We start from the raw sequence: 27,554 nt of genomic DNA on the forward strand, positions 1-27,554 counted from the left end.
CCGCTGTGAAGAGGCTCAGTGGGATTGTAGCCCAGGACTTTCCGGGACGTCACACTGCTGCCTCTGGCTATAGATGACAAGGGAAAGGGGGAGATCCTGAAACCAGGGTCCCCATTTGCCTCTGTGTTTTCAACTGAGCTGGTGAACCCACAGGCCTAGCTCGGGAGCCAAGGGAACCGGCCAGAGGTCAGAGCAGTGAATACAGAGTTGAGCTCAGCTTTAATGCTTGTGTCCTGGGGTATCAGGGTACTAGCCGGGTGGGCTCAAGTCAACACAGCAGGTCTGGATCTGTCGCAAACTGGGAGAGCTAAGCGCTCACTGCCAGCAAATATTTACCCAGCGCCTCCAACGTGCTGGGTAGTGTTGTGAGTTCCACAAGCAGAGCTCACCTGATAAGGTTCACCTGATAAGCTGGCTCCTTAGCGCCTGCCCTGAGCTTCCCATGCTGGGCATGCAGCTGGACTACATTTCCCAGCCTCCCTTGCAATTCGACTGTGTGCCAGGGCCCTAATGTCACACCATGACATTCTCACCAGAACCCATGGGCTTTTTTAAAAAAAAATTTTGGGGCGGGGGGAATATTGGGGAACAGTGTGTTTCTCCAGGGTCCATCAGTTCTAAGTCATTGTCCTTCAATCTAGTTGTGGAGGGCGCAGCTCAGCTCCAAGTCCAGTCGCCGTTTTCAATCTTTAGCTGCAGGGGGTGCAGCCCACCACCCCATGTGGGAATTGAACCGGCAACCTTGTTGTTGAGAGCTCACACTCTAACCAAGTGAGCCATCCGGCCACACCTATGGAAGCTCAGCGGCAGCTCGTTGTCTTCAATCTAGTTGTGGAGGGCGCAGCTCACCGGCCCATGTGGGAATCGAACCTACTGAGCCATCGGCCACCCCTAGGCTTTTAATTCTGTTTTAGTAGGTGTAGTGGTGATGGTGATGGTGATAGTGGTTATGGTGATGTCTGACATTATTAAACGCTGAATGCCCAGCAATGTGTCAAGCTCTTTAGATAGATTCTCTTCTTTAATTTCCATAATAACCCCACAAAGAGTAGATTCCTTATTACTTCCATTTGACAGTGAAGGAAACTAAGGCTTCGGCAGGTGAGTGATTCACCCAGCATCACAGAGCAAATAGAGGACGCACCCAGGACTCATGCTCCACAGTCTGACTCGAGCACTACGCCACCCTGTGTCGTCCACCACAGGCCACGTGTGCCGCCAGGACACAGCCTCCATCTCAGCTGCCTCTATGGCCTCATCTCCAAGGCCAGGGCCTGTACACAGTGGGTGTTCAGGGAAGGTTTGTGAGTAATGGCTTGTGCACGAGGATATAAAAGCCCACAAGTGCACGGATGCATCACGTTTATGGGCAATAAGCATACCAATCGATTTGAAACGATCATAGATTTGAAACGTAATTGTTGCCCACCCAGGTCCTTTGCCCGGCTCTTCCTGGAAGAATCATTTCTGGGACATCCCCACTGTCTGTTTTCCAACCAGCCAGGCCTCCCAGAGTCTGCTGCCCCAGCTCAGCCCAGGCCCCCATGGACCAAGGGGCCCCGGCTGCTCCCTGGGTCAAATCCCCATTGGTTGAGGACCCTGTGAGCCCTGAGGTAAGAAAGGCCTGTGAGGCCCTCTGCCTGGCTGCCCAGATCATATAAGGAAGGAGACCCACGGGGGCAGGGACTGGGGTAGGGGCGGTGGCAGGTTTGATCTGCTGCCAAAAGAGAGAGGAGGAGGAGGAACACACTTTTCTCCAGACAAGCTGTTCGCTTACCAGCTGACTTTGGTAAAAGAAAAAAATATTCCTAGTGCCATCTGTTCCCAGAGTGGGGCTGGTGTGGGGCCTGGGGCTTCCCGCAGCTCAGGCAGCCAGACCCAGTTTCAGAATCCAAGACAGCTGCCCCCTGGATTATTTTGGGAAGCGGCTCAACTCCGAGGCACCCCGGCCTTCGAGGCATTTCCCATCACTCCAAAGCTGTTTGCACACCCAACCCAAGCCTGCCAGCTCCTTCTCAGGCCCTGGACGTCTTCCACTGACGCCCTCTATAAATATCCTGCTTCTAACTTCTGCTGCAACTTTAACTGGAGTCAGATTTCTTGGGCTGGAGGAGAAGGAGCAGGAGCACTGAATGGAGGGAGCAGCTTCCTCTCCCCTCCTCGCCAGTCCCCTGTGTGGGAACCACCCCCTGCACCCACCTACAAGCACCCGGATCCCCCAGGCATCCACCCTGTCCCAGGGCTCACCCCTCCTCCATTCTCTCCGCAAGCGTGTCCCCACTCCTTTTGTGAGTGACAAGCTCCTGAGGTGGGTGGGATGAGGGCACCTCAGGCAGGGACGACAGCCTCAGAAAGGTTTGGAAAGAACACAGGGCTTTCAGCTTGGAGAAGCTGGGGTGGGGTAGGAGACAGAACATGGTCAGCAAGAAAGCCACAAAGCCAGCGACGCTAGGACCCACAGCCCCAGACACCTCCCTGCAGGCAGACTGGGAGACCATCTGAGCCATGAATCAGTCACAAAGATTTCTGCTTCGTGACTTGGGTGAAGCTCATGATTTCAGCCAAAGGGGAAGGCCTGAGCCACAGTTCCTCTGGCAGGTAAGTGACCGAACTTCCCCGAGTGGCTCAGGAGCGTGGGTTTAGAGCCACGTGGGGCTCCTGTATCTGGATGGTAAACCTGGGGCCGTCATCCCAAATAGGAGGCATGGGGGCGACAGCAGCTGAGTGTGGGCAGGCCGGCTCTGGCCATGAGCCCTGACACCTGAGAGCCCCTCCCACCCCAAAGCCACATTGCTGGGCTCTGGCTGCCCCCAGGGGCGCCCTCAGAGATGAGAGGCGAGCACCTTCCATGCCAGCCCCATGGGGAGGGAGGCTGAGTACAGGGGTCAGCCATACTTATGCATATTTAAGAGCCCTTCGGGGGACACCAGCAGGCTCCCAAAATCCCTCCCAGAAATACATTTGTTAAATTAAACTGAGCGGGGCCAGAGGTTGGCTCAAAATGGATCCACACCCTAGTGCGTTCAGAGATATTCAGACAGATGGAAACAGGAGACGGAGGTGGGGGGCCCTCCAGCTGGGCCAAGAGGCAGGCTCTGAGAAGCAGCTTTGTGGGGCAGTGATGGTTAGTTCGGGGATCCACCAGGCTTCCTGTCCACATTTTCCTTCAGCTTGTGCTTGCAAAACAGGCTGTAGAGGACCCGCAGCGTGCTCTTGGTGTCCTTGTTCACAATGTCTGTGGCCAGAGGGAAGCAGGGTAGCCAGTCAGGTCTGCACAGGGCAGGGGGTGACCAACCGTCCGAGGACTGAGGGGTGTCCTCAGACATGGGCCTGCAGTGCTAACTCGGGGAACCCCTGGCAGAGCAGGTAGCTGGTCATGGTAGGCCTGAGTCCCAGGACCCGCCACGTGGTCCCGCCCCCTCCTCCTCCCGCCCAGTGCCCCCCACACCCCATTCTGCACTGCAGCAACTCCTCAAGCTCTCACCTCGCTGGACAGCACGTCCCCAGGGACCCAGTCCCCGTCTCCTCTCCCTGGGACCCCTCCACCACGGGGTGGGTGGGTGGAACTGTGGGCACAGTGCTCCCTAGGAAGCCTCTGCAAATGCTCATTAACCAGCCACACCAAGAAAGACAGCCACACAAACACACACTGCCCCCCCCCCCCCAGGTGGGAACAGGGACACAGCCCACGTGTGCTCGCACTCACCTTCGGGGCTGATGGGGTAGGTGAGCAGGCCTTCGTCCTTCAGCAGCTCCAGGGCCAAGGTCACGTTGTGCAACTACCATGACAAGACCCCGTCAGATGTTGGCAAAATGAGGGAGCCCCACCCCAAGCCCTGGTCCCCAAGTGCCAGGCCCACCCACCACCCGTGACGTCCATCACGCATCAAGCAGGCCGCCTCTAGTGGGAAGGGCAGTCACTGAGGAGGGCACCCAGCCTGGGGCTCAGGGAAGGCTTCCTGGTGGAGGGGGCACCTGGGGTAAGTCCTGCCAGTGGAGGCGACGTAGCCAGGGGTAGGAGCATGGGCTCCTCCCAACCTCTTCCCATGCGGCCCCCAACGCTGTGGGTGACAGATCCCCTCAGAACCGGCTGAACTTCATGGGCAAAGCACAGATGAGGCACCAACGCTCCAAGCGGCCAAGGGGCTTATCTGAACTCATGAGACAGAAAGTGCTGGAACCAGGTATGTCTCAGCCTGATGCCCCTGCTCAGGCCCTCTCGGGCCCTCATTCCCGCTTGGTCAATGGGTGACCTTGAGCAAGTCGCTTGGTCCCCAGGCCTCTACTTGCTCACCTACAGAGTGGGGTCATCACCACCTCCCCCACGCCTTGATACGGGATACTGGGTGGGGAGTCCTGTCAGCAATGGGCTCAGAACCCTCTGTCTGCGGGGGCGGGGGGGTCCGGGGGTCACCTCCCTTTCCACATCTAGTCTTTAACTTGGGCCTCAGATACCACCGAATAGACCCAGCCCTTTCGTGTGGGGCAGCAGCCTGGTGCAGCAGAAAGAGAGGGTGTGGGGTGAAGCGGGAGGAGTGAGGTCTAAAGCTGGCTGAACCCCTGATTCACTATGACCTCATGGAGGTCCTTCCTTCAATGGTCTCAGCCCCCTAAAGATCCACTGTGGGGGCTGGACATCCCAGACCAGTGGCCAGCTGTGCCAACCATCCCAGTCCCCCAGCCAGCTTCAAACAGGCCAGGCAGTTCACATGGCAACACCGCCAGGCAACTGGAGTCCCAACTGGCAGTGCCATGAATGAACAAGACCCATGAAGGGAAGCCAGCCTTGCCCAGGCCGCCCCTGCTCACATCCTAGTGGGTCTGGGCAGGAGGAGGCTTGAGATCTGAATTGGATGTCTGTGCACCGACCCCCAGGTTGCAGGTCACAGGCAGACAACCTGTGCAGGTCCTGGCTGGACCTCAACTCCCTCGTCTGTACCGTGGGAATAGCCTATCTTCCAGCCTGCTTCTCCAAGGCTGCCAAGGGTCAAAGGTGATGATGGACAGGAACTGAGGCCACAGAGCAAGATGTGAAGGTGGGACTATGAAGACCCAGCAAATCCCGTGTCTGGGCCCCTGTAAGGGCCGGAAGGTGGAACATGTGTAGGAGGGCTTGCAGCCCCGTGAGAAAGAGCTCCCCCTGAGGGAGAAAGCATGTGGGTCAGAGTCCTGGTCCAGGGGCACAGGGCAGGGTCAGGGGAGTATCTTCTGCCTGTCCCCCAGGACGCCTGCGGGGCAGGGGGCTGGTAGCTGGCTCACCGGTGGGCTGTGCAGGGACCGTGAGGCAGCCTCTCGGGATAGGGAGGGCAGAGAGAGCAGCTCCACTGGGGAGACCTGTTGTTGGAGCATCCAACGGATGGAGCAGGGGAAAGGTCCAGGATGCAGGGAGAGTGCGAGAGAGGCGGGGTCACCGGCCCAGCAGGGCCGTCCCCTCTGCAGTCAGTCCGGAAGAAGAGACTAAGCCTGGCCCAGGGTCCATGCTCCCAAGCAGGGGGGACACACCTCTAAGGATGGGAGGAAATCTCAGCGTGAGCAAAGCAGAGCTCCACCACTCCTTCCTGTCATTGTGTCCCCAAGTCCTCCCCCCAGACTGGAATATTCTGGAAAACAAGGGGTGCTGTTGTTGCTATTGTTCACATTCTCCTCATGAACACTACTCACAAGCTGCCCGCCCGCCGCGCGGGGCACCCCTGCCCTTGTCGTACTCTCTAAGCCAGCATCTCCCAAAGCACGATTCAGGGTAGGGAAGGAAAGGCGTGTCTGTGACCAAACGGTCTGGGGAAATGATGGCTTAAACAGAGTAGTAGGGAAGCCCTTCTCTGCAGGACTTCTCAGAGCCTTGAGTATACATGTATGATGGTGTATCATGAACCTTTAAGACGACGCATGCTTTCCCAAGGTATTTGACCATAGGATCCATTTGTCACAGAGCCCCTCATGGGATCAGTGTTTTGGAAACACTTCGTTCATGCTCTTATCCTAAAAATATTGATTGGGCATCTACTACGAGCTGGTCACTTGACAGGAGCAAAAGCAGACCCACTCCTGCCCTCGTGCAGTTTGTGCTTTGAGAATTGCTGCTGTGGACACTACCAAAATGGTCACACTCGTTTCTGTGTGACACACTTCTCCTCCAGGCTGCTCAGTCTGTACCAGGAGGAGCTGCCCCGGGCTCCAGAACAATCTCACCATGCTCTGCCCAAAGTATCATTATTTTTTTCTTTTCTGTGCACAGCATGAGATGAAAGTAAAACTGGCCCGTTCAGGGGAATTGAGGGAGGTTACGGCCCTGGGAGGGTGCATTCCAATCCTCTGGGGAGAAATAATTAAGTGTGGGAGCAGAGAAGGGCTCCTGGCTCCAGGGTGCTGATTTCCACTGAACAGACTGCCTCTCTCCCTCTAGCCCTAACGTCTCTTCCTGCAACGAACGGCAACCACACATAAACACCATTTACAAGGAAGGCCTGATATTGACAAACCCAATTCTGAGAGGCCACTCTGCCAAGAAAACAGTTCCTCGGGTGTCCCCCCTCCGGAAAGAGCTGTTGTCCCCTCCCTCTTCAGCTAATGACGTGGTCAGCATTTTTATTATCCATTCCTGCACCTGAAGTTTCCGCCAATATACCATTAAAATTCACTCCTGGGGTCTGAGCTAAGAGGCTGCCTGTTCTTCCCCCACATATTCTGTACCTCGTTTTCAGAACATCATTCTAAAGCCGGTGGATTCAGCAAGCTGGCTGCACTCGGGGACGTTAGAAGGTGTACATTTGTCCCTGCCTTGTAACTGGGGTTTGGAAGCGTGCAAAATATTGAGCACGGGCTTTGACGTCCCATGAAGGCTCAACACCCGAGTCACAAAGAGGGGGCCCCTGTGCTGTTCTGGGTCCCGGCCTGTGTGCGTCCTGCCCTGTTTCCTCCTCCCGTCTTCTCTCATCACTCACACTTCAGTGTCTTGCATCCTGGATACAGGATCGGCACGTGGGCTCAGCCTTGCTCTGGTGTCCTGTACCCCTGCACTGTCTCAGCAGCTTCGCGCAAGCCTTCTCAGCCAGAGAGAGGTTCACACTCCTCCACCTCCCGCAGGCTCACCCTGGCTCCCCAAGAAGGAATAAAATGGAGAGGCAGCTCTGGCTGACCCTCCACCCTAACTGGCTGTGTGCTCTTGGCCAGATCACTGTAGCCCTCTGTCCTCAGTTTCCTCCTACAGAAATGGGGACGGAATAGTTCCTAACTCAGAGGCCCGACTCAAGGAGGTATTAGCAAGTTCACCCACAATGCCTGGGGGATCACTTTGTTGGCCCCGATTCTGCACCCACTCACTTTGCAGGGCTCTCCTGTGTCCCCACCAAGGCCACAGGGTGGGCTCCGGCCAACAGAATGAAATGACGTGACCACATGCCGGCTCTGAGGCCAGGCCTCACGCTTGCTCTCCATTGTCTGTGCCATTGCCATGAGAAACGCATGCCAGGTCCCAGGAGGAGGAGAGGCACATGGCACAGAGCAGAGCCACCCCAGCTGACCCAGTCAAGAGGGCCTGATCCCCAGCCAATCCCCAGATAAGTGATGGAGCCCAGCTGAGCCTATATCAGCCAAATTCAGGCGACCTGCAGATCCAGGAGAAGAAATGATGGTTTCAGGGCCAGGCCTGTGAGGCTGCAGGAGTGACAGGACGGGAAGATGGGTGAGGCTGGGGAGTGGGCAGGAGGCTCGCTGACTGGGGCCTGGAACGCCAGAGAGCCTGGGAGGTCAGGCATGCTGCTGGAAGCCAGGGACAAACAGGGCTGCAGACATGGTGGGGGGGAGGGCCTGGAGGAAGGACGTGGGGGGAGAACGGCCAGGGTCAAAGGTGTGGAGCCTCACACGCCCCAGGCAGGCCATGACATCTGATCCAGTTCCGGGCCAAGGCTTCTCCCCCAGCCCAGGAATGCAGGGCATGTCAAAGGGGACAGAAACCTTTCCTCCTCCCAGAAATGGCCTCCAGGCTGGCTCTTCTTCAGAAAAGCCACTGCTGCAGAGATAAAGCAGGGACCCTGGTGTGACAGAGATAAGCCGGCCACCTGGGGTTCTGGTCAGGCAGGCAGCCACCCCCATCTCCAGCATCACCTGGTCACCTCCTGCAGGACTGCTATTCATTCACAAGGATTCTGGGTCCTGGGCACAGCAGGGGACCCAGGACCACACCCCTGCCCCCCCCCCGCCCCTCCATGCTTCCACCTCCATGATTCTCTGAACACTTATTGTCTGTGGGGTCTGAGGGGTGTGCAGGGCAGGGGTTGTGAGCCCATTTTAGAGACAAGAAGCCTGAGGTGGTGGAGCAGGGACCAGCACCCCGGCCTCTCTCTCCTCTGCCTCGTCTGCCCTGAGTGAGCTACTGTCCCCGTGGGCCTCAGTTTCCTCATCTGGGGAGTAGTGGGAATCCTCTCACTGGCAGGTATGGGGGGAAGGGCACTTGTGTCAGGGGAACAGCCTTTGCAAAGTCCAGAGGTGGGAGGGCAGGATGCGCCTGAGGAACAGCCGTGGCTCCATGCGATGGGGCCTGGGTGCTTGGGGGGAGGCCACAGGGCAGAGGGGGGAAGCAGGAGCCCCACAAGGCCCTGAGGCTGTAAGTCAGACTGCTCTGTCTGTTGGAGGCTCACCCTGTCACTCTCACCAGTGTGGTCATTCTCTCCATCCCCCTTCCCCAGGACTCTCCTGCCTGGACTAATACAGCCGCATCCCCACCAGCCTACCAGCCTCCAGGGTCCACAGGGGAACTCCTGACACCCACAAGGCCAGACTCCCTGCCACACCTTGCCCTTACCCCGGGAGGAGTGAACCAGGGACACTGCCCTGAAATAGTCATTCTCTGTCCACACCTGAGCCTTCTCTGAAGCAGTTCCCTCCCCTCGGGCTGCCCTACCTAGTTAACTCTGCAAAGCAAACCCTAATCAGCTCCATGGGTCACCTCTTACGCAATGCCTTTCCTGACTCCTTCAGATTATACTAACCACTCTTGCTTTTAGGATCCTCACTAAGCCACCCATCATGAGCCAATACACTTCATGGTGGCCCTGGAAGACCATACACCATTGAGAGCACAATAGGTGTGGACCAAGAGGTCTCAAAAGCAGGAGTTGTGTGTTTATGGCCCACACAGCATAGGGCCTGACACCAAGCAGGGCCTCAGGAAATGAGGGATCAGGTATATGGGTGGATGGGTGGGTGCACAGGTGAGTGGATGAGTGGATGGATGGATGGATGGATGGATGGATGGATGGATGGATGGATGATGGATGGATGGATGATGGATGGATGGATGGATGATGGATGGATGGTGAATGGAGGATGGAGTATGGAGGATGGATGGGTGGATGGATGGATGGATGGATGGATGGATAGATGGATGGATGATGGATGGATGGATGATGGATGGATGATGGATGGATGGATGATGGATGGATGGATGATGGATGGATGGATGGATGGATGGATGATGGATGGATGGATGATGGATGGATGGATGATGGATGGATGGTGAATGGAGGATGGAGGATGGATGGATGGATGGATGGATGGATGGATGGATGGACGGATGGACGGATGGATGATGGATGGATGATGGATGGATGGATGGTGAATGGAGGATGGAGGATGGAGTATGGAGGATGGATGGGTGGATGGATGGATGGATGGATGATGGATGGATGGATGATGGATGGATGATGGATGGATGGATGGATGGATGGATGGATGGTGAATGGAGGATGGAGGATGGAGTATGGAGGATGGATGGGTGGATGGATGGATGGATGGATGGATGGATGATGGATGGATGGATGGATGGTGAATGGAGGATGGAGGATGGAGTATGGAGGATGGATGGGTGGATGGATGGATGGATGGATGGATGATGGATGGATGGATGATGGATGGATGATGGATGGATGGATGGATGATGGATGGATGATGGATGGATGGATGGATGGATGGATGGATGGATGGATGATGGATGGATGGATGATGGATGGATATAGATGGATGATGGATGGATGGATGGATGATGGATGGATGATGGATGGATGGATGGATGGATGGATGATGGATGGATGGATGATGGATGGATGGACGGATGGACGGATGGATGATGGATGGATGATGGATGGATGGATGGTGAATGGAGGATGGAGGATGGAGTATGGAGGATGGATGGGTGGATGGATGGATGGATGGATGATGGATGGATGGATGATGGATGGATGATGGATGGATGGATGGATGGATGGATGGATGGATGGTGAATGGAGGATGGATGGATGATGGATGGATGGATGGATGGATGGATGGATGGATGGATGGATGATGGATGGATGGATGATGGATGGATGGACGGATGGACGGATGGATGATGGATGGATGATGGATGGATGGATGGTGAATGGAGGATGGAGGATGGAGTATGGAGGATGGATGGGTGGATGGATGGATGGATGGATGATGGATGGATGGATGATGGATGGATGGATGGATGGATGGATGGATGGATGGTGAATGGAGGATGGAGGATGGAGTATGGAGGATGGATGGGTGGATGGATGGATGGATGGATGATGGATGGATGGATGATGGATGGATGATGGATGGATGGATGGATGGATGGATGGATGGATGGATAGTGAATGGAGGAGAATGGAGGATGGAGGATGGAGGATGGATGGATGGATGGATGGATGGATGATGGATGGATGATGGATGGATGGATGGTGAATGGAGGATGGAGGATGGAGTATGGAGGATGGATGGGTGGATGGATGGATGGATGGATGATGGATGGATGGATGATGGATGGATGATGGATGGATGGATGGATGGATGGATGGATGGATGGATGGACAGTGAATGGAGGAGAATGGAGGATGGAGGATGGAGGATGGATGGATGGATGGATGGATGGATGATGGATGGATGATGGATGGATGGATGATGGATGGATGATGGATGGATGGATGATGGATGGATGATGGATGGATGGATGGATGCATGGATGGATGGGTGGATGGATAGTGAATGGAGGAGAATGGAGGATGGAGTATGGAGGATGGATGGGTGGATGGATGGATGGGCAGACATATGGACAAAAAAACTTTCTCTCTAGCCTTCACTTCACCTGGAAGTGAACAAACAAAGGCTGGTCGTGCCGCTTCCGTAGAGCTGTCTACTCAGAGGCAGACCATCAAGGAAAATCTTTGGCCACTTACCATTTCCGCAGGAGAGCTGGGCGTGAGGTAGAATTCCTTCAGATGCAGGAAGAAGCCTTCCAGCTGTCCAATCAGCAAGAGCAAGATGACTCCATCTGCAAACTACAAAGGAGGAGACTGGAGGTCCGGAGCCTGGGGCGTCCTGCTCTGCCTTTCACAGGCTGTGTGGTCCTACGGGGGTCACACAACCTCTCTGAGCCTCGGCTTCCTTTCTGAGGAAGGGGACAGCATCCTGACCTTGCAGCACTGTCATGACCATGAGCAGCAGCCCCAGGTATAAAGCAGTTACTGGCCACCTGGCACCTAGTACGTTCTCAATAAAATGAGCTGTTTTACATTTTCTGTTAAATAGCCTCCTATCATTTTTTAAACCACATACTGTTCCATGAGCGACAGAAGCACAGGAGAAAACAGAGTTCAGTGTAAAATTATTCCATCAGGAAAAGTCAGAGAACAGTACACACGGCTCATTTTGCCAGCTGCCACGTTAATATTTCTGTCTGTTCCGTCTGTATGTTCAGAGATAAAGCTGTCGTCCCACCACCGGCATATCATATGCTAATATAATCCTATTCAATCTCTTCAAAGATACAAAACACAAGACTGGATATTAGAAGAAAACCACCACTCGAAGTCCTTACTGGAACTTCCTCATATTAGGTCCCTTCCGACATTATTAGTTTGGCCTGAAATCTTTTCTGCTGATATGTCCTGGTAATACCTCTGAAATCCCGGGGACTTCAATATCCCCTTTTATCCAGCAGTCTCTAAATACCATCCTTGCACGTGCCGTTATTCTCCAAAAGCCATTATTTTACCAAGGGAGAGATAAAGATGAAACAGGTAGACTGTAAACCTAAGAAATCATCCTTCTGTTTATACCTACATAAAACAAACACAAATTTATTATTTATCGTGCATCCATAGAGTGCCAGGTAATATACTAAATGCTGGATATTTGTCATTTCATTTGTTACTCGCAATTTTATGAGGTTGGTAGCCTTGTACCCATTTTAAAAGAGGAGGACACTGAGGTTCAGAGAAGCCCAGGTCCAAGGCCACATAGCCAATGTAGAAGAGGTGCTCTCAGAGCCCAGGCACAACACATGTCCACCTGGCCTGAGTCTGGTATGTCCATCCTGTCGTGTCACCAGACTGTATCAAAACAGACTTCTCATGTGGCCATCATGTGAGGTGGTGATGGGCATAAGATCTGGCTTCCGCAGGCTGGGTTCAAATCCCAGGTCCACCACTGAATCACTGTGTGACCTTGGGTGAGTTAATTGACCTCTCTGGGCCTTAGTGTGTTCATCTGTAGAATGGGAGAGTATTGGTCCCCCTGTCAGGGGATTGTTGGAAGGCTTCAATGAGACAATGTATGTAAAGTGCTTTGCTCAGGGCCTGGCATATCGTGAGGGCTTTATTGGTCTTCACTGCCAGGCACAGGAGTATATCATCCCCATCCCTCTCTGGCTGATGTCAGGGTGAGCCTGTGAAGTCAGTAGCTCTGGCTGAGAATGCCATACACCCTCGGGGGCGTCGAGGGCCGGCCCTGACCTCTCCGCTCCGGCCATGCTACCTGAGCAGCGTGCAGGCAGCCCCACAGCCACACCAACACGTCCTGCGCCAGGCTGACCATCAGCTTCTCAGCGTCCCTGGGGTCCCGTGTTGAGGGAACACACAAGACACACAGTGTCCTATGGAAGGCCATGACCCACTGAGAAATGCTAGCCATGGAAGATTCCATTCCCGCCCCAGAAGGACTGGGTGTAAGTCGGCCATGGCGGGGCTGAGCCGTTCGGGGAACCACCGACGCGGGGCTGTGTCAGTACCTAAGCAACGCCAGGCACACAGCACAAAGCTAGGGAACACAGTGAGCGAACGCAGTCACGCAGGGAAAACGCGTGTGCTTTCAGTCTTGGGATCTGGTGGTCTGAGATTAATTTTGAAAAAAATAGCTGGAAAGTGGTTATTTTACAATGCAAAGTAATAGCAGCACAGAAGTGCCCCTTTTTGAAGCTTCCACAGTCCTCACCTCACAGTATCCCCACAGTGTCCCTGGGTGGCAAGCTGCCTGCCAGCCAAAGCCCCCCTGTTGGAGAGGAGGACCCCAAGTTTCTGCGAGGTGACATCCCTCTGGGCACACAGGGCAGGCCTGGCACACAGAGGGCCCTACGACCCTCTTCTCTGACTGTACCCCACAGCCGTTCCCTGCCTAGAGCCCCTGAAGCTGATTCCCTACCTGGGTGTCCAGATTCTGCACAGATAGGCCCAGGCGGTCCATCTTCTGGTTGACAAAGGTCACAATAGCCTAATCAAGAAAGAACAAGGCCCCCGGCCCAGGGCTTAGGAGGACAGAAAGCCCCCTCAAAGCACCCAGCATACAGCCGGTGTGGAACGAGGGCCCTGTTTCTGTCCCTTTGTCCTGAGGTATGAGGCAGGTGGGCAGTGGGTAGGCGGCAGCCAGAGAGGTGCTCAGAGCTTTGATCTTTCTTACCTCTTTCACGGCATTCACTTTCTCTGGAGCCAGCTTAAATAATTCATCAAAGACGTCCTCTGTAGACAGATCCAGTAAACACCTCATTACAATGCTATTATCTTTGTGCCAAACAGGGACTTTTCCCCACAAGTTTCTCAGAGCAACCAGTCCAGGGAGAGCTATATCTTTATCTCAAGGTTCTTGAATTTGAAAACAGTCCTGGGTCTAAGTCACTGCCCCTGGCTGTGTGGCTCAGGGGGAATCGCCGCCCCTCTCTGTGCCTTGGTTTCCTCACCAATAAAGGATGGCTGATAACACCCACCAGGTGGGGTTGCTGCAAGGATCAAATCTGGTAGCACATAACCCACTTGGCGCGGTGGCTGGGCACACAGCCGGACTTCAATAAGTGGTCATTCTTTCTGCAATGGATGCCATTTATTGTGTCTGCTCAGCTGCCATCCCTTCCACCAGGAACTGCCTCCTCGTCCCCTGCTCTACTCACAGGTCCATGGGAGCTTCCAGGGGTGGCTGAGCCAGGGGCCAGCCCTGGACTTAACACTCAGCCCATAGCAACCTTCCCTGGCATTTCTGGACTGGCAGGATGAGGGTATCATGCTCTCCCAGAGTGTCTGTACCTGCAACATGGCCAAGGCCAGCACCCTCTGCCTCTGACTCACACCCATGGGGCCTGGGAACAGAAGGAGCATCTTGGCAGCTCAGGCTCCCAGTCTAGCCTTAGACACCACAAGTCCTCAGATTAACACCCTTTTCCCACAAGCTGCATTCCTATTTGCAGCTAACACACCTTCCCGGGAGACTGGTGCTTGGACACTGAATACTCAAACTGGGTAGAATTGACCTTTGGATTTTGCCATTCAGCAGCTGTGTGACTCTGAGCAAGTCACTTCACCTCTCTGTGCTTTAGTGTGTTCCTTCATTGGTGAAGTGGGGAAAGTAGAAACCAGATAGCATCATGCACGTTAAAATGCCCCATAAACCAATAATAACGATGGGAACACCAGTGGTCCCTTCCAGATCTCATGGCTTGTGGTCAGGGAAATTGTGTCACTAAAGGGAAAATTGTTTCACAGGAATGAGAGACAAATATGGGCTGAGACGACACGGGCTAGCCCAGGATGACTGTGCTAGAAATGGTTCGAGGAGGCCCTGCTCTGTGTCCCTGCCCCTCACTGTGTGACCCATCCTCATGCTGCCCCTATTAAATACTGCTCCCTGGGCAACCCGCCGTGTTCGCATGCTGTCCCTCCACACACGCATACACAGACATCCGCCAGCCCCCATTGCATCTCCTTTCTCCTTCCCTCCGCCATTCAGCCTCCCTCTGCCCCTGTTCTCAGAAGCCCCTTGTAGGTCATTATTTCCACATCTTCAGATGATGTAACTCTGTGGTGAGGGTTTAGGAAAGAAAAATGATGTTAGGATGCATGGATTGGCAGGTGGATGGGTGGGTGGATAGATGGTGGATGGATTGGCGGGTGGATGGATGGGTGGATGGATGGATGATGGATGGATGGTGGACGGACTGGTAGGTAGATGGGTGGGTGGATGGATGAAGAGCTGTCACAAAAGCAACAGCCACACTATTGAACAATCACTATTTAACCCTCACCGCGTGCTAAGCACACATTTACAAATGATCTTTTTATCCTCATCACCAGCCTAAGATGTGGGTGCCATTGTTAACCCCATTTCACAGATGAGGAAACTGAGGCACAGACAGGTTAAGAGACTTTCCTGAGCTCACGTGGCTAATAAGCAGGAGCACTGGTGTTTGAACCCAGGCCGTCTGGCTCCAGAGCCCACACACTTACCTCCACCATCACCACCAACGGCAATTACAAATCTCTCTACACATATGAGCGGTGTGATGAGAAGGAACAGCATGACCCATGACGGACATGACGGACAGACAGAAAGAGGGACAAATGTACCAGAAGAAGGCTTGAGATACAAATATAGACCACAAAGGAAACATGAGAGAACGCCCAGCAATTAACCCTTCATCATTATAGGTCTGTTTCAACACATATCTGATAGAAAAATATTGCCTTAAGTTATGAAAAGTACTCACTCGGGGGTTGGTCCTTCTCTGTGCTAAAGGGGAGAAAAAAAATCAAACAAAGGGTTAAAAAAATCTTCAGACCTGTGCTTTCTTGCTACATAAGACTTAGTGAGGGTGACAAAGAAACTGGCGTCTTTTTCCTGGCGGCTTTGTAAGGAGGCAGGGCCCCCGTGGGAAGCAAACAGCAAAGAAGCTCATCCCCTTCCCCTGAGGTTTCCACACCTAGAAATGTCTGGATTTTGTTGTTTTGGTGGTTGCCATTTTAGGTTTTTGTGGGGCAGGGGGTTATTATACATACAATAAAATGCACAAATCCTAAGTGTATAGCTTGTGCATTTTTACACACCCCCAGCCCCTCACTAACTCCGCCCACAAACATCACCACTGTTCTGATTTCTCTCGCAGCCCACGGCCAACTCTGTAAAGCACAGGCCGGCATCCTGCTCTTTCTCTCACCTGCATTTAGTGAGCTGTTCCACTGACTTCTCCGACTTCAGGCCGCTCTTGGTGCTCTAAGAAAGGGAAAACGGGGAGGAATTGAGTGATCCCACATCTGCTGCTCAAAGACTCTAGAGGCCAAAGCAGCCCTGAGGGACCCACTTTACTCCCTCCTCAGGTGGCCTCCTGGGCAGTCTCATCACTGTGGTCCTTCTTCCCATGAGCCTTGAGCCCCACGAGGATGGGGACCGTGTGTGCCTCGTTTTCCAGGAATCCCCGAGTCTCATCCAATGCCTGGATTACAGGGATCAATGTACGTATGTTGATCTGAATAATGACTGAATGATGAGTGAGAGGGTGGAGGGATGGATGGATGGATGGACGGACAGACAGACGGATGAGTGAGTAAATGAGTAAATGAGTGAAGGAATGGAGTCACCTCTGATTCACATAAAAAGTATAAACAAAGCCACGAAGCTGCTCAGTGCAGAATTTTAATCAGTGGTTTTGAAAAAAGTGAGAATGAATTCACCTGAGTTTGGCCAGACTTGGCTTATTCTGTTGAGTCAAAGGTAAACCCCGGGACAGGATGCCCCACTGCTCGCTGGGTACCCAGAGGCCGGGGTATCACGGGGAGCAAAAGCAGGGAGGGGCCCTATCTGCAGTGCTCAGAGTCTGTCTGAGAGAGAAGTCGTGGACTCCTGTACAAGTCTGTTTGTACTGGAAAGAGCCCTGGGGGGTGGAGAAACCCCGAAACCATCGTCATAGCCATCAGCCAGTGAAAGAGATGATACCACAGTGACAAGGCCAGGGGCTGTGACTCAGTGGTGGGAAGGCCCCCAAAAGGCCATAAACAGGTGGACCCTTTATGGCCCACGTGACATGGCTGCCATCAGCCAGGACCTTTCTGAAACCGCCAGGCAGATGCCATCTGCTGTGGTAAGTGGGACTGGGCAGCCCAGGGACCTCCCACGGCCCCGCTGGGTCCCGGCCAGCCCCACTCTGTTCACAGCATCTCCCACTCATGGCTCCAGCCCAGTGCCCACGGCTGTCCTGGGGGGATCTGCTATTTCTCGTGGCTCAGCCCCTGCCCATGCAGCACCCCTCCATCCGGGGTATAGCAATGTCCACCCAAGAAGCTGCTCTGTGTGAGGGACCCCGTGTCCAGCCCTTACCTCCATCGTTATCACCTCCACCTGGACGTCCATTGGGAGGGGCAGGTTGGGCTGGAAGCGCTCGGCCAGGGCCAGCAGGAGATGCAAGGTGGCCAGCAGGTCCTTGTGGAAGATAGCTGCGAGGGGAGAGGGGTATGAGGTCAGAGCCAAGGGGACCGCCCAAACCTGGGGCCCCAGGGAGGTCGCCTCAGCGTCACAACAACCCACTGAAGACCAAGGAGACCTGTGTCTGGCCTTCTGGAAATCAGAGGCCTGCAGATTTATATTTAGACTGAAAAACAGTCACACTTTTCCCCTGTGAATATAGCCCAGGACACAGCCCACCATGTGCATGGGGGTTAGACACAGAGTTGTTCACTGAAGTGCTGTTTACGATTGGAAACGACCCCATGTCGTTTCTAACCAGGACGCTGGTTAGACAATTTGTTAGCTTTAAGTGCAATGTGACGTAATTCAATACCCGTCAGCTATGGGACATGAGACTTGAAACAGCAGTGAAGACAGCGGCACATGGCCCAACAAAAAGTGGCTTTGAAAACTGGTACGTCATTGCCACCCAACCCAGGAGAAGCCACTTATCTCCTTTCAGGCTCAGTTTCTCGTCTAGAAAATGGGGAGAATGTGGTGACTGGAATGGCAGGAAATTCAGACCAAACTGTTAATGGGGTGGGGTGGGGAAGTTTGGGTGCTTTGCATGCTCTCATTTCTTGCAAGAAAGCACTGCGGATATATTTTAAAGGAACTAATGAGATGGGACCATTAGTGCCCCTCTAACGAGGTAGGTCGGTTCATCATGGTACTTGGAGCTCAGTAAGTAGCCGCTGTTATTAACAAGCCTGCGTTTTTCCTTCACGTTATCTGTTTGGCTACAGTGACAGCCTCGGGGAACAGAAGTGCCCAGGGCTGTTTGTGCACAGGAGTCTGTTCCTGTGCACCGGCCTGGGGCTTCTGCCTCCTTCCATGTCCCCAGCTTGTGCCCACACCTAAGGTGGCTGAACCGTGCTCCTGGGTAAACGAGAAGCTGTCCCTGGTGCAAAAGGACCCGGGCTCCCCCAGCCCTGCCGCAGACCCCAGCCCGGCTGAGGCCCCACGTACTGTCCACGCTCCATTTGACCTGCTGCTTCTCCACCTGCAGGCTGCGGTTGGTGGCTTCCAGGACCACCTCGAGCTTGCGCCTCTGGCTCACCGCCGTCAAGGCGATCTCCTCCACATCCAGCTTGACCCCCGCCAGCTTCTCTGGGTTTGGGAGAGGGCAGGATGGGACAGGAGGGGTGGGGAGAAGGCAGTGAGAGGGTGGGAGAAGGCAGAGGAGGGAAGGAGAGTTTGGGCCCCTGCAAGGGACCCATAGCTAGTGCGCTACCTCCAGTCAGCTGAGCCTGGCCAGCTTTCAGGTAGTGAAATGCTGCCCTTCCACACATGGGGCATGTGGGCTGTGGGGCCTGAGCAAGCCCAGGCCCTCTGAGCTGGCCCCCACTGGCCTGCCTTGCCTTGACCACCCCACGCCCCACCCCTCAGCCTTCCACACAGCTGTGTGCACTTCCTTTCTGCAGGGCAGCGTGGTCAAGCCGTTAAAGCCAAACTCCCCTGCTTTCTTCACTGTGAGACCTTAGGCAAGTTACTAGACCTCTCGGAGCCTCAGTTTCCTCATCTGTAACATGGGGATAGTAACGGCTCGGAGCTGTTCTGGGGATTAACCTCACCTGCCCTGTGGTAAGTGTTCAGAAAGCATTTGCCTTGGCTGGTGGGATTGTTCTGTAACCCTCTGTGGGGTTCTGTAAATGGTGCTGGGCCAGGCCCCAGGCTGGCCCCGGAATCAGACCCACGCCTTCCCTCCAGGACCACCCAGCGTTGTGCAGAAGACGGGCATGTAGACCAACGCAACCTCACACCAGCAAAGGGAGAGGGTAGGTGGCGAAGGCCTGCGGGGCCAGGAGCCGCCGCCGCTAGCAGCTGGCTGCTCTCACCAATAGCCTGTTTTCCCTGCAACAGCCCCGGACAGCCCGGGGAGGGGACATGGGTTTCTCTCTTATCCCCGGCAGCCGAGAAACAGCAGGCACGCCATAACTGCTTGAGAGTCAGTGTGGGGTGGGAGAGTCCAAGGTTTAGCACAGAAAAAGCAAGAACAGTGGCCCACGTTCAGCCGGGGGTGGGAGGATGAGGTGAATCCCCCACTTCTGTGGGGTCCTGGAGGGGTAGGTGGGGGACAGCCGCTTACGGAAAAGGTGGTGCAGGATGAGCCCGTCAAACATGTCCTCCTCCAGGCTGCGGACCACAATGTGCTCAGGGAGCAGCTCCGCGTTGATCCACTCCATTAGTACCTGCAGGCCCCGTGGAGACCGCTGACCCAGGGGCCGCTTTTCACCTGGCCCCTCACCTGGCTCTGTGCCCTCCTCATCCTGGAATGCTCTCCTCCCACCTGCCGACTCCCACCCCTCCTTCAAGGCCCGGTCAAAAGTCACCTCCTCCAGGAAACCCTCCCTGCTCTCTCAGGCTGGGTTAGGGTTAACCTGCTCTAGGCTCCCGAAACGCTCTGCTTCCCTCCACCACAGATCTGGGCACCGTGGGAGTGTTGTTTTGTCCTGTGTAAAGTGTTACATGAGCTACTGGTGTTCCATCCCAGCCACCAAACTTTTCCACTGTGATGCACACTGGCTGCTCCCCTCTGCAGCTCTACCTGAGGGCTGCCCTTGGAGACCAGCCCCACCCCGCTTGTGCTCCAGGGCCAGAAGCAGCAGAGAAGTAATGACTCGTCCCTTTAATGGAGCAGCCCTGAGCTAACCAGGAGTTGGTGTATAAAGACACAGCTCTTCTCCCTCTGGGTAGGAACTCTCTCTGAGGTGCTGTCCAGAGGTGCCCCATAGGCTGAACCTCTCACAGCCGTCACCTGTTCCAACACTCACCAGGAGGGGGCGGTTCCTTCCCCCCCCCATCTTATTTCCCCACTTCCCCACTTCCCTTCTTTCTCTCCCATGATTGTCCCCTCCCAACTCAATTATGTGCACCTGTGTCCTTATCTCAGGATCAGTTTTTTGAGGAATCCAAACTAAGATGACATGTCAGCACCCTGCCAAGTTTTCCAGAAGGGACCACGCTGGGTCTACTCTGTGTCCCAGTGCCTTACAGTGGGAAAGGTGAATGGAAAGAGTAAGGGAATGGGAGGGAGGCAGGAAGGGATGGAAAATGGGTCACAAATCCTCTGGGGCTGTAAAGTAGTGCAGGTCTGGAGGCCTGCCTGGAGGAGGCAATAGAAAGGTCACGTGGAGACTAGAGAAATAGGGCAGAGGAGGACGGAAGCCCCGAGCCTGTGCCCAGCTAGTCCTGCAGCCAAGGAGAGAACCGTGAACTGAGTGACCACACCTGTTCCTGCCCACATTGGCAGCTGTCCATGGCCATGGCAGCCGAGTGAGTGAAGGAGCAGGACCAGCTTTGTAGCCCACAGCCTGAGTCAATCCCCAGCTCTGTCGCTGGCCAGCTGTGTGCCCCACAACAGGTCAGGTCACCTGACCAAGCACTGTTGTCCCCTTCCTGGGATGCAGGTGACAACAGATCCCTCTCAACCCTGTGAGGTTTCCTGGGATCGTGTATATAAAAGTATACAGTCAGTGCTCAATAACGGTTCCTTCACGTAGCCGTTCAAGAAGTAGCCCAAGGAACTGCGGGGTCACCACCCCCCAGCCAGAGGTCAGGGAGGGCAGGATGGCCCACTGTCCCCACCCCAAGAAGATGAAAATCTGCCTCCAGAGAACTCAGGGTCGGAGAAGGCGCCGCACCTTTTGTAAGTCTTCAAATTTGGGATCCTTCCGGGAAGTGGGGGGCAAGTATTTCTTCTTTTGTCCTGAAATCAGAGGTGAGAATGGCATGTATGTGGGGACCCTGCAGGGCCCTGGCAGCTCTCTTCCTGCAGGTCAGCTGTAGAGCTGGCACCTTGACCACAAGGGGAATTTGGTCCTGCTGTTTCTCACACGTACACACACACACACACACACACACACACACACACCCTGAGCATCAAACATCCAAAGTGATGGGTTTGCAGGACGTGCTTGGTCCCACATGCGTGAAGGGAGCGGACCAGTCGCCCTGCACCCTGCCAGGTGGCAGGTGTGGGTAGATGTGCACCAGTAGGCGTGGAGCCTGAACTCTGGTGCCACCCTCCTTGGGCTCAGAACCCCAGCTCCCCACTTACTAAAGGAGTTTCCCGCCTATTCTGCTGTGTTACTCTCTGTGCCTCAGTTTCCTGTCTCTAAAAATGAGGTAATAGCACCTACCCTCAGAGCAATAAATGAGATGCTTCTAGAAGAAGCTCTCAGCACATGGTAGGCACACATCGCCCCCTCCTAACGTCACTCCTAACCTGGAGATGCGCAGTTATAAGGGGCATGGCGATAACTGCGGAAGGTTCCGGAAGTGGAGAGGGGGTATCAAGTATAAAACGGAAGGCTTAGGCTGAGGCTGAATGGAACCCGGTGTTCAGCTGACGACCTGGAGGGCACGGCCTGCGCTTCTGGCGACGCAGACCCTCGCTCTCCGCCCACCCGGCCCGCAACCCCGCGTGGGCACAGCACCTTGTGGGAGCTCTTCCTCCACCGCCTTGGGAAGCTGCAGCAGGTTGTAGAAGGATTCTGGCTCCATCTCTTCCTTGCCAGCCCTGAGGGGTGCAGAGGACAGAGGGCATCACCGTCCAAACTCACTCGGTGTCATTTCTTCCAGATTGAGAGGCACAGGGAGAGGTGGGTGCTGGCTCTGGGTGGACACGTCACTATGTGCGTAGGCAAAGGGCCAGGTCCCCTGAAGAGAGGGGGGCATGGAGCCCGTCCTCGCAGGACACAGGACACGGGTGGAGGAAGGCACGTGGCTGAGGGCACAGCCCAAGCCCAGGCTCAGCAGGAGAATGGCGTCTCAGCCAGGCACAGAGTGGCACCCCCACTGCTCTCCTGCAGCACACAGGAAGCCCCCACCCTTCCCCCAGGACAAAGGAGGGGCGGACCCTCCTCAGAGCTTGTCCCATCCAGGAGACCCTGGGCTCAAGAAGGAAACCTGGGAGGGCCTGTGGGGGGGAGCGTGTGGGGGCTGGTTTGGGTGAACACACTGATGGATGATATTTATAGACCCTGAGCTCCCATGGAGGAGGGGGCAGGGCTCTAAGCTTGAGCTCTCTGGGCCACTGAGCCAGAGACGGGTGGTAACAGAGCAGCACCACCAGCCTTCGAGTGAGCGGACTGAAGCTGTCCCTGGACTTGTCCCCTGCTCTGTGCAGGCTGGGCTCTAAGAGGGTGGACTGGCCCAGCCTGGCCCCACCTGGATTCTGAACGAGGCTCTCTGTTGGGGTAGTGTGGGGGTCTCACTGCTCATGCCAGTGAGACACTTTCACTGTGTCACCTCCTCGCTATAGGAGGGTGCTGGGCTCGCCCCAGGCCTGGATGGGTGGCTGCACCTCCTTTCTGTTCCCCTCGCTCACTTCCTCTCCTACTTGGGTGGCAGCCTGCCCTCCCACCTTCTCTCTCTTCAGCCCCTGGTCTTCCGCAGGATTTCTAACCCTTAACAGACATCTGGGCAGGGTGTCATGCAGCATAGCTGGTCAGCTCCAGCCCCCAGGAGGCCTGGCCGGAGCAGCAGGGTCTGGAGCTGTGGTGAGAAGGAGGCATTTGCGGGGCTGGGGCCACCCCATCACACTAGCAGCCAGCCTGGGGACACCGGGGGTCCGTCCTGTCCTGAAGTGGGAAGGGGGGAGAACACAGTCGCTGAACAGACCTGGCCCCTGAATCACCAAGCCTCTTATTGGACACCAGGATTCGGTTTGTGGGCTGTGGCCAGAGAAGAGGAAAAAGCCAGCCTGGGCGTTAGGGAGCCTGGGCCCCAGGCTGGCTCTTCTTCCTCATTCTGGCTGTGTGACTTTGGGCAAACCCCCTCCCCTCTCTAGTCCTGACGCTTCTTTACAAGGAGAGGCTGGAGTCCATGCTGGCCAAAGGCAGCCCAGTGGACACAGAGCTGGGACCTCCTCGAGCCCTCAGGAGCCCGGGCAGTCCCTTCCCTGACGCGGCCCTCAGTTTTTCCTCTGAAGACTAGGGATGACCTTTCTTCCCCAGGCGTTGGATGAGCTCATGGGAGATGACATGGTGGAATGGGGAATCTTTCACCTGGCTACACAAGAGGTAGGGCAGTGCCCTTCTGCGTGTCGGGGCCTCTGGGGAGGAAAGAATGGCCGCCCCTGATCACGGGACTCAGGAGACCACGTTGCCGGCCCCCTCAGCTGAGACTGCAATCTGGGCTCAGTTTCCTGGGGCCTCTCGAGCCCTCCCTGTGTGAGCTCCAACTCTCAAGCCTTAGGGACAGACAGAAAGCCCGAGTGGCCGAGGCCTCCCGCCAGCTGAGATGCCAGGAGGACTTACCTGGGTGCTTACTCCGCAAAAGGAAATGAAGACCACGAGCTCCTGTGGTGGTCCCGGGTTCTAAACAGAAGCAGGTTCCGGGTTCCCTAGGTCAGCAGGGGGCTGCAGAGGCCGCTGGGAGGCAGGGGCCAAGCTGCTCACTTCCTCTGGGGCTGTGGCTTCTGCAGGGCCTGCTGGGCTGTGTCTGCAGGCCGCTTCCTCCCGCTGGCTGCAGGTCTGATGCTTTGAAAGCAATGCCACCACAGACCTACCGGAAAGCTCTTCCCTGGGAGCCCCACGACCCAGCCCCACCTCCTGGCCCCTTACATGCCTCTCAGGCAACTCAAATTTAATTCTTTCTTCTTTCTCTCCCCCTCCCCTCCCCGCTACGCAAACCAAACCAGTTCCTCCCGCGTTCCCGTCTCCACATGGCAGCGCCAGCCACCCAGCTACTGAGGCCAGAGGCCGGGAGTCAGCTTTCCCTGAGGCCTCCACATCCCCACCATCAGCGACTGTCACCTCAGCCTCCAGGCCGGCCCTCCACCCTCACCCCTCCAGCAGGCCAGGCCCTGCTTCCTCTCACCTGGACTACACAGCAGCCTCCTGGCTGGACCCTCCGGGGCTGCAAGCTTCTCTACCCCTCCAACACCCCGCCAGTTGTTGCTTTCTCCACAAGCAACCAGAGGACCCACTTCATGTCCCAATCCACTCAAAACCTACCAGGGGCATCCAATAGCTCTTAAAATAAAATGCAGTGTGCACAGCCCAGCCCGTAAGTCCCAACGTGACCTGCTGGTACACCTCCATCCTTGTCTCCTAACCTCTGCCACCCTCACGCCCTCCCAGCTACACTGACCGCCTTTCTGTCCCTTGACAGTGCCTCATGCCTTCCTGTTTCGGGCTCTTCACACTTACTGTTCCCTCTGCCTAGAATCCCCTGCCCCAGCTTTTAAAATGGCTAAGTTCTCATCCTCACCAGCAGCCTGCCTCCCCCTTCAGGAAGCCTTCCCTAACTGCCTCATCCAAAGTAAGTCTTCTCTACAACTCCTTACCACAGACCTGACAGTTTCCTTTGTCCCAGTGCCTAGATCAATGCCTGGCACAAAGTGGGATCCTTGGATAAATACTGATGGATGTCGTGGCCTGGAGAATGAAGCAGTTTTTCCCAAGGAAACGTGGGCCTTGATGGATGAATCAACGTTTACCAGTTAAAGAAGATGGGTGAAAATGGTCCAGGTGGAAGGTACAGCCTGAAATGCAACAAGGAGAGAGCCCAGGATGGCAGGACAGCCAGAGAACACCTCACACCCGAGTGGGTCTCGAGCTTGGATCTTCATGAGCCGGGATGAAATTGTGCTGGGTGACAAGGAAGCTAAGACCACTTTCTCTGGGGCAGGTCAGGCAGAAGACGGGACACAGAAACAAGGAGAACATAGGAGCAGGAAAGTGGGGTTGGTTGTTCACCAGAAGTTACAAAACTGACAAGTATTACTGATATAATTGCTAACGTTTAGTGAGTAATGATGATGAAGAACATGTAATTTTGAGGTCGCTGATGTTACTGGTACTATTACGTCCCCATGTTACAGAGGCATAGAGACGCGTCATTTAGTTTGTGCCCTTCCAGTGCCCCCGTGCCAGATGGGGGTTTGTGACAAAGTGGGGCGAGAAGCAGCCGTGCCGACGTCCGTCTTGCTGGGGCAGGTGTCACCGGCGGGCACGGCTCTGGAGCCTCTGCTTGTGTTGGCAGCTTCCTGAGTCCTGGATCACAGCTGAGTAGGTGTGTCACCGAGTCCGGCAGCAAAGAGATGGCACACTCAAATGCAGGAACTGAAAGTATTTAATAAAGGGACTGCTGCGCAGGGTTAAGGGAACCCAGAAGAGAGGGTGATGCACCCCAAGACTTGCCCATGAGGGAGCTGCCACACTTCAAAGCCTAAAGGGACAGAGGCGTGAGTGGGTTCTGGAGCCCAGAAAGGGGTTTACAGGAAAGCTAAGAGGGCGCGATGGCTAGGGGCTGTGGTAGAGGGACACAGCCAACCCACGGTCACCCACAGTGGCCCAGCAGAGGGGCAGGGCCAGAGGAATAAATGATCTCACTCCCCTCCACGCACCTTCTTCCTGCCAGGGTCTCCTATGGGTCAAATCCAGATGGAATCTAGATGGAATCCAGAGACAAGAAAGCCCAGCAGTCCATCGTGGTCAGGACGGAAAACGGTGCAGAGTGGATCGGAAGAGGTGACTGGGAACTACCTGGCCCCAAATCTGTGCTTCTGGAGCCAGCAGCCCCGTGGGCCAAGCGGAGGAAGCCAGCCCTGCAGTATTAGTCTAAGGACCTGTCCTCAGCCTGCTCCTCCCGGCTTCCAATGGCTCTGCAGTCACCTAACTTCCTGTCTCCAATTCCTTTCTGTCTCAGGCAACCAAAGTTGTTCCAGCTATCTGCAGTTGGACCCTGATTACTACAGAATTTGCTACCCGAAACCATTGCAGGCTACATCTCCTCATGGATGGGAATCTGTGATCAGTTACTTGTTCCAGTTGATTTAAAGGCAGGGGGGGATCTATTTAGTGATCACCAGAGAGTGGAATTCTAGTGGATCACGGCACATGGTGGCAAACAATCACCTGTAACCGCCCAGAACTAACCACCCATTAAATCCCGAGCTTCGGCAGACGGAGCTGGGACTTCTGCACACAATATAAGCACGGTTTGTATAAGGACAGTGGCTGTGTTTGCTCTCTATGGTCACACCAAAGAGTTTTACAGGGAAAAGAACAGTCCTCACAGGTATGTTTAGGACCCCAGGGAGCTCCTGGTAGCCCTAAAAGAACCCCTTATCTCTTGGGGCTGCAGGGCTGATCGAGCTGACAAGCAAATGCAGAGTCTAATCCTGAGTGGGTTGTACAGGGCAACACAGACCAAGTCCACAGGGTCCCCAGATTTCCCATGTGAAAGGTGGGGCATTTTTTGGGGGGGAAGAGAGGGACTCTGAGATTGGAATAATAACCTGCAGACGAGTCCGAGGAGCCCTGCCCCCGCTTGTCTGCCGGAGGGGGGCTCTCCTTCCAGGAAACCCCAAAATGACCTCATCTGAGGTGACTGCCTTTCCAGGGGATGCTGCTTCGTCTCGTTCCCTTCCCTGTCACCCTTCCCAGCCCCCCGACTTATAACTACAGTCAGTTCCAGCCTGTCCCCGAAGATAAGCACAGTCAAAGCTGAGAGGAGAAGGCTTATGTCTTTTTTTAAAAATTGCAAACGTTTGCTAATTTACGTCAGCGAAAAAGGGGAAACGTGTGGGGGAAAGGGTATGAGGGTGTTGTGCCAAGGAAGAAGCAACACTCTTTCAGATGGGGTTGTATTCACGGGTAGAAATGCCCTCACTGCAGAGGCTGAGTTCAGGGGCATGAGCAGAAGCAGCCGGGAGTGGTTCTGAACGGCTTGCTAGGTTGGTTACTGAACGTGGACTTGGCTTGGGCCTCTGTTGAGTGGAAATGGGATGTTGAAGGAGAGGGCTAGTTGAGAGGATTTGTCGTATGTGATGTCTCCCCTGAGAAGACCCAGAGGACACTGGGATATAGGGAAAAGCTCTGGAGTGGCTCTGTAGCCCAAGAATGACATTGGGAGATGCCACCATTGACATGGGCTCCCCAGTTTCAGTGGAATTGAGGTCATTTCAGAATGGCAGAGGCCAAAGGGCAGCCTTTATTCATCTATGGCAAGGTGGGTGCCTAGGTTAGCTCTTGCTGCTTCGTAAGGACACGTGCGTGCAAATCGAG

General features: G+C 55.0%; 1 protein-coding gene and 1 long non-coding RNA gene across 2 annotated transcripts; one reads left to right on the top strand and one right to left on the bottom strand.

The window, feature by feature from the left end:
- Positions 1-1,002: 1,002 nt before the first annotated feature.
- Positions 1,003-24,186, bottom strand: PARVG (parvin gamma). The gene is made up of 13 exons (XM_088796022.1): positions 23,799-24,186; positions 21,975-22,057; positions 21,180-21,244; positions 19,625-19,727; positions 18,505-18,645; positions 17,410-17,525; positions 16,253-16,308; positions 15,806-15,828; positions 13,732-13,790; positions 13,477-13,545; positions 11,235-11,336; positions 3,707-3,779; positions 1,003-3,235 (listed from the first exon to the last, which is right to left on the bottom strand). Exons 2-13 carry the CDS (start codon positions 22,039-22,041, stop codon positions 3,126-3,128), a joined length of 984 nt encoding a protein of 327 aa, XP_088652148.1. The 5' UTR covers positions 22,042-22,057; positions 23,799-24,186; the 3' UTR covers positions 1,003-3,125.
- Positions 22,608-26,498, top strand: LOC141570200 (uncharacterized). The gene is made up of 2 exons (XR_016020431.1): positions 22,608-23,561; positions 24,859-26,498. It is a non-coding gene; the product is annotated as an uncharacterized LOC141570200 (long non-coding RNA).
- Positions 26,499-27,554: the final 1,056 nt, after the last annotated feature.

The sequence above is a fragment of the Rhinolophus sinicus genome, chromosome 1 (genome assembly GCF_057876585.1).
Source record: "Rhinolophus sinicus isolate RSI-liver-muscle chromosome 1, RSI-T2T, whole genome shotgun sequence".
NCBI lineage: Eukaryota > Metazoa > Chordata > Mammalia > Chiroptera > Rhinolophidae > Rhinolophus > Rhinolophus sinicus.

Bases quoted from the DNA above. Each gene is read 5' to 3' on its own strand.
- PARVG (XM_088796022.1), bottom strand. From the start codon at position 22,041: ATGGAGCCAGAATCCTTCTACAACCTGCTGCAGCTTCCCAAGGCGGTG. The intron at 18,646-19,624 runs GTAAGCGGCTGT...TCCCAAACCCAG, and splicing joins CATCCTGCACCACCTTTTCC to AGAAGCTGGCGGGGGTCAAG. The intron at 16,309-17,409 runs GTAAGGGCTGGA...TCCCTTTCTTAG, and splicing joins TGGAGGTGATAACGATGGAG to AGCACCAAGAGCGGCCTGAA.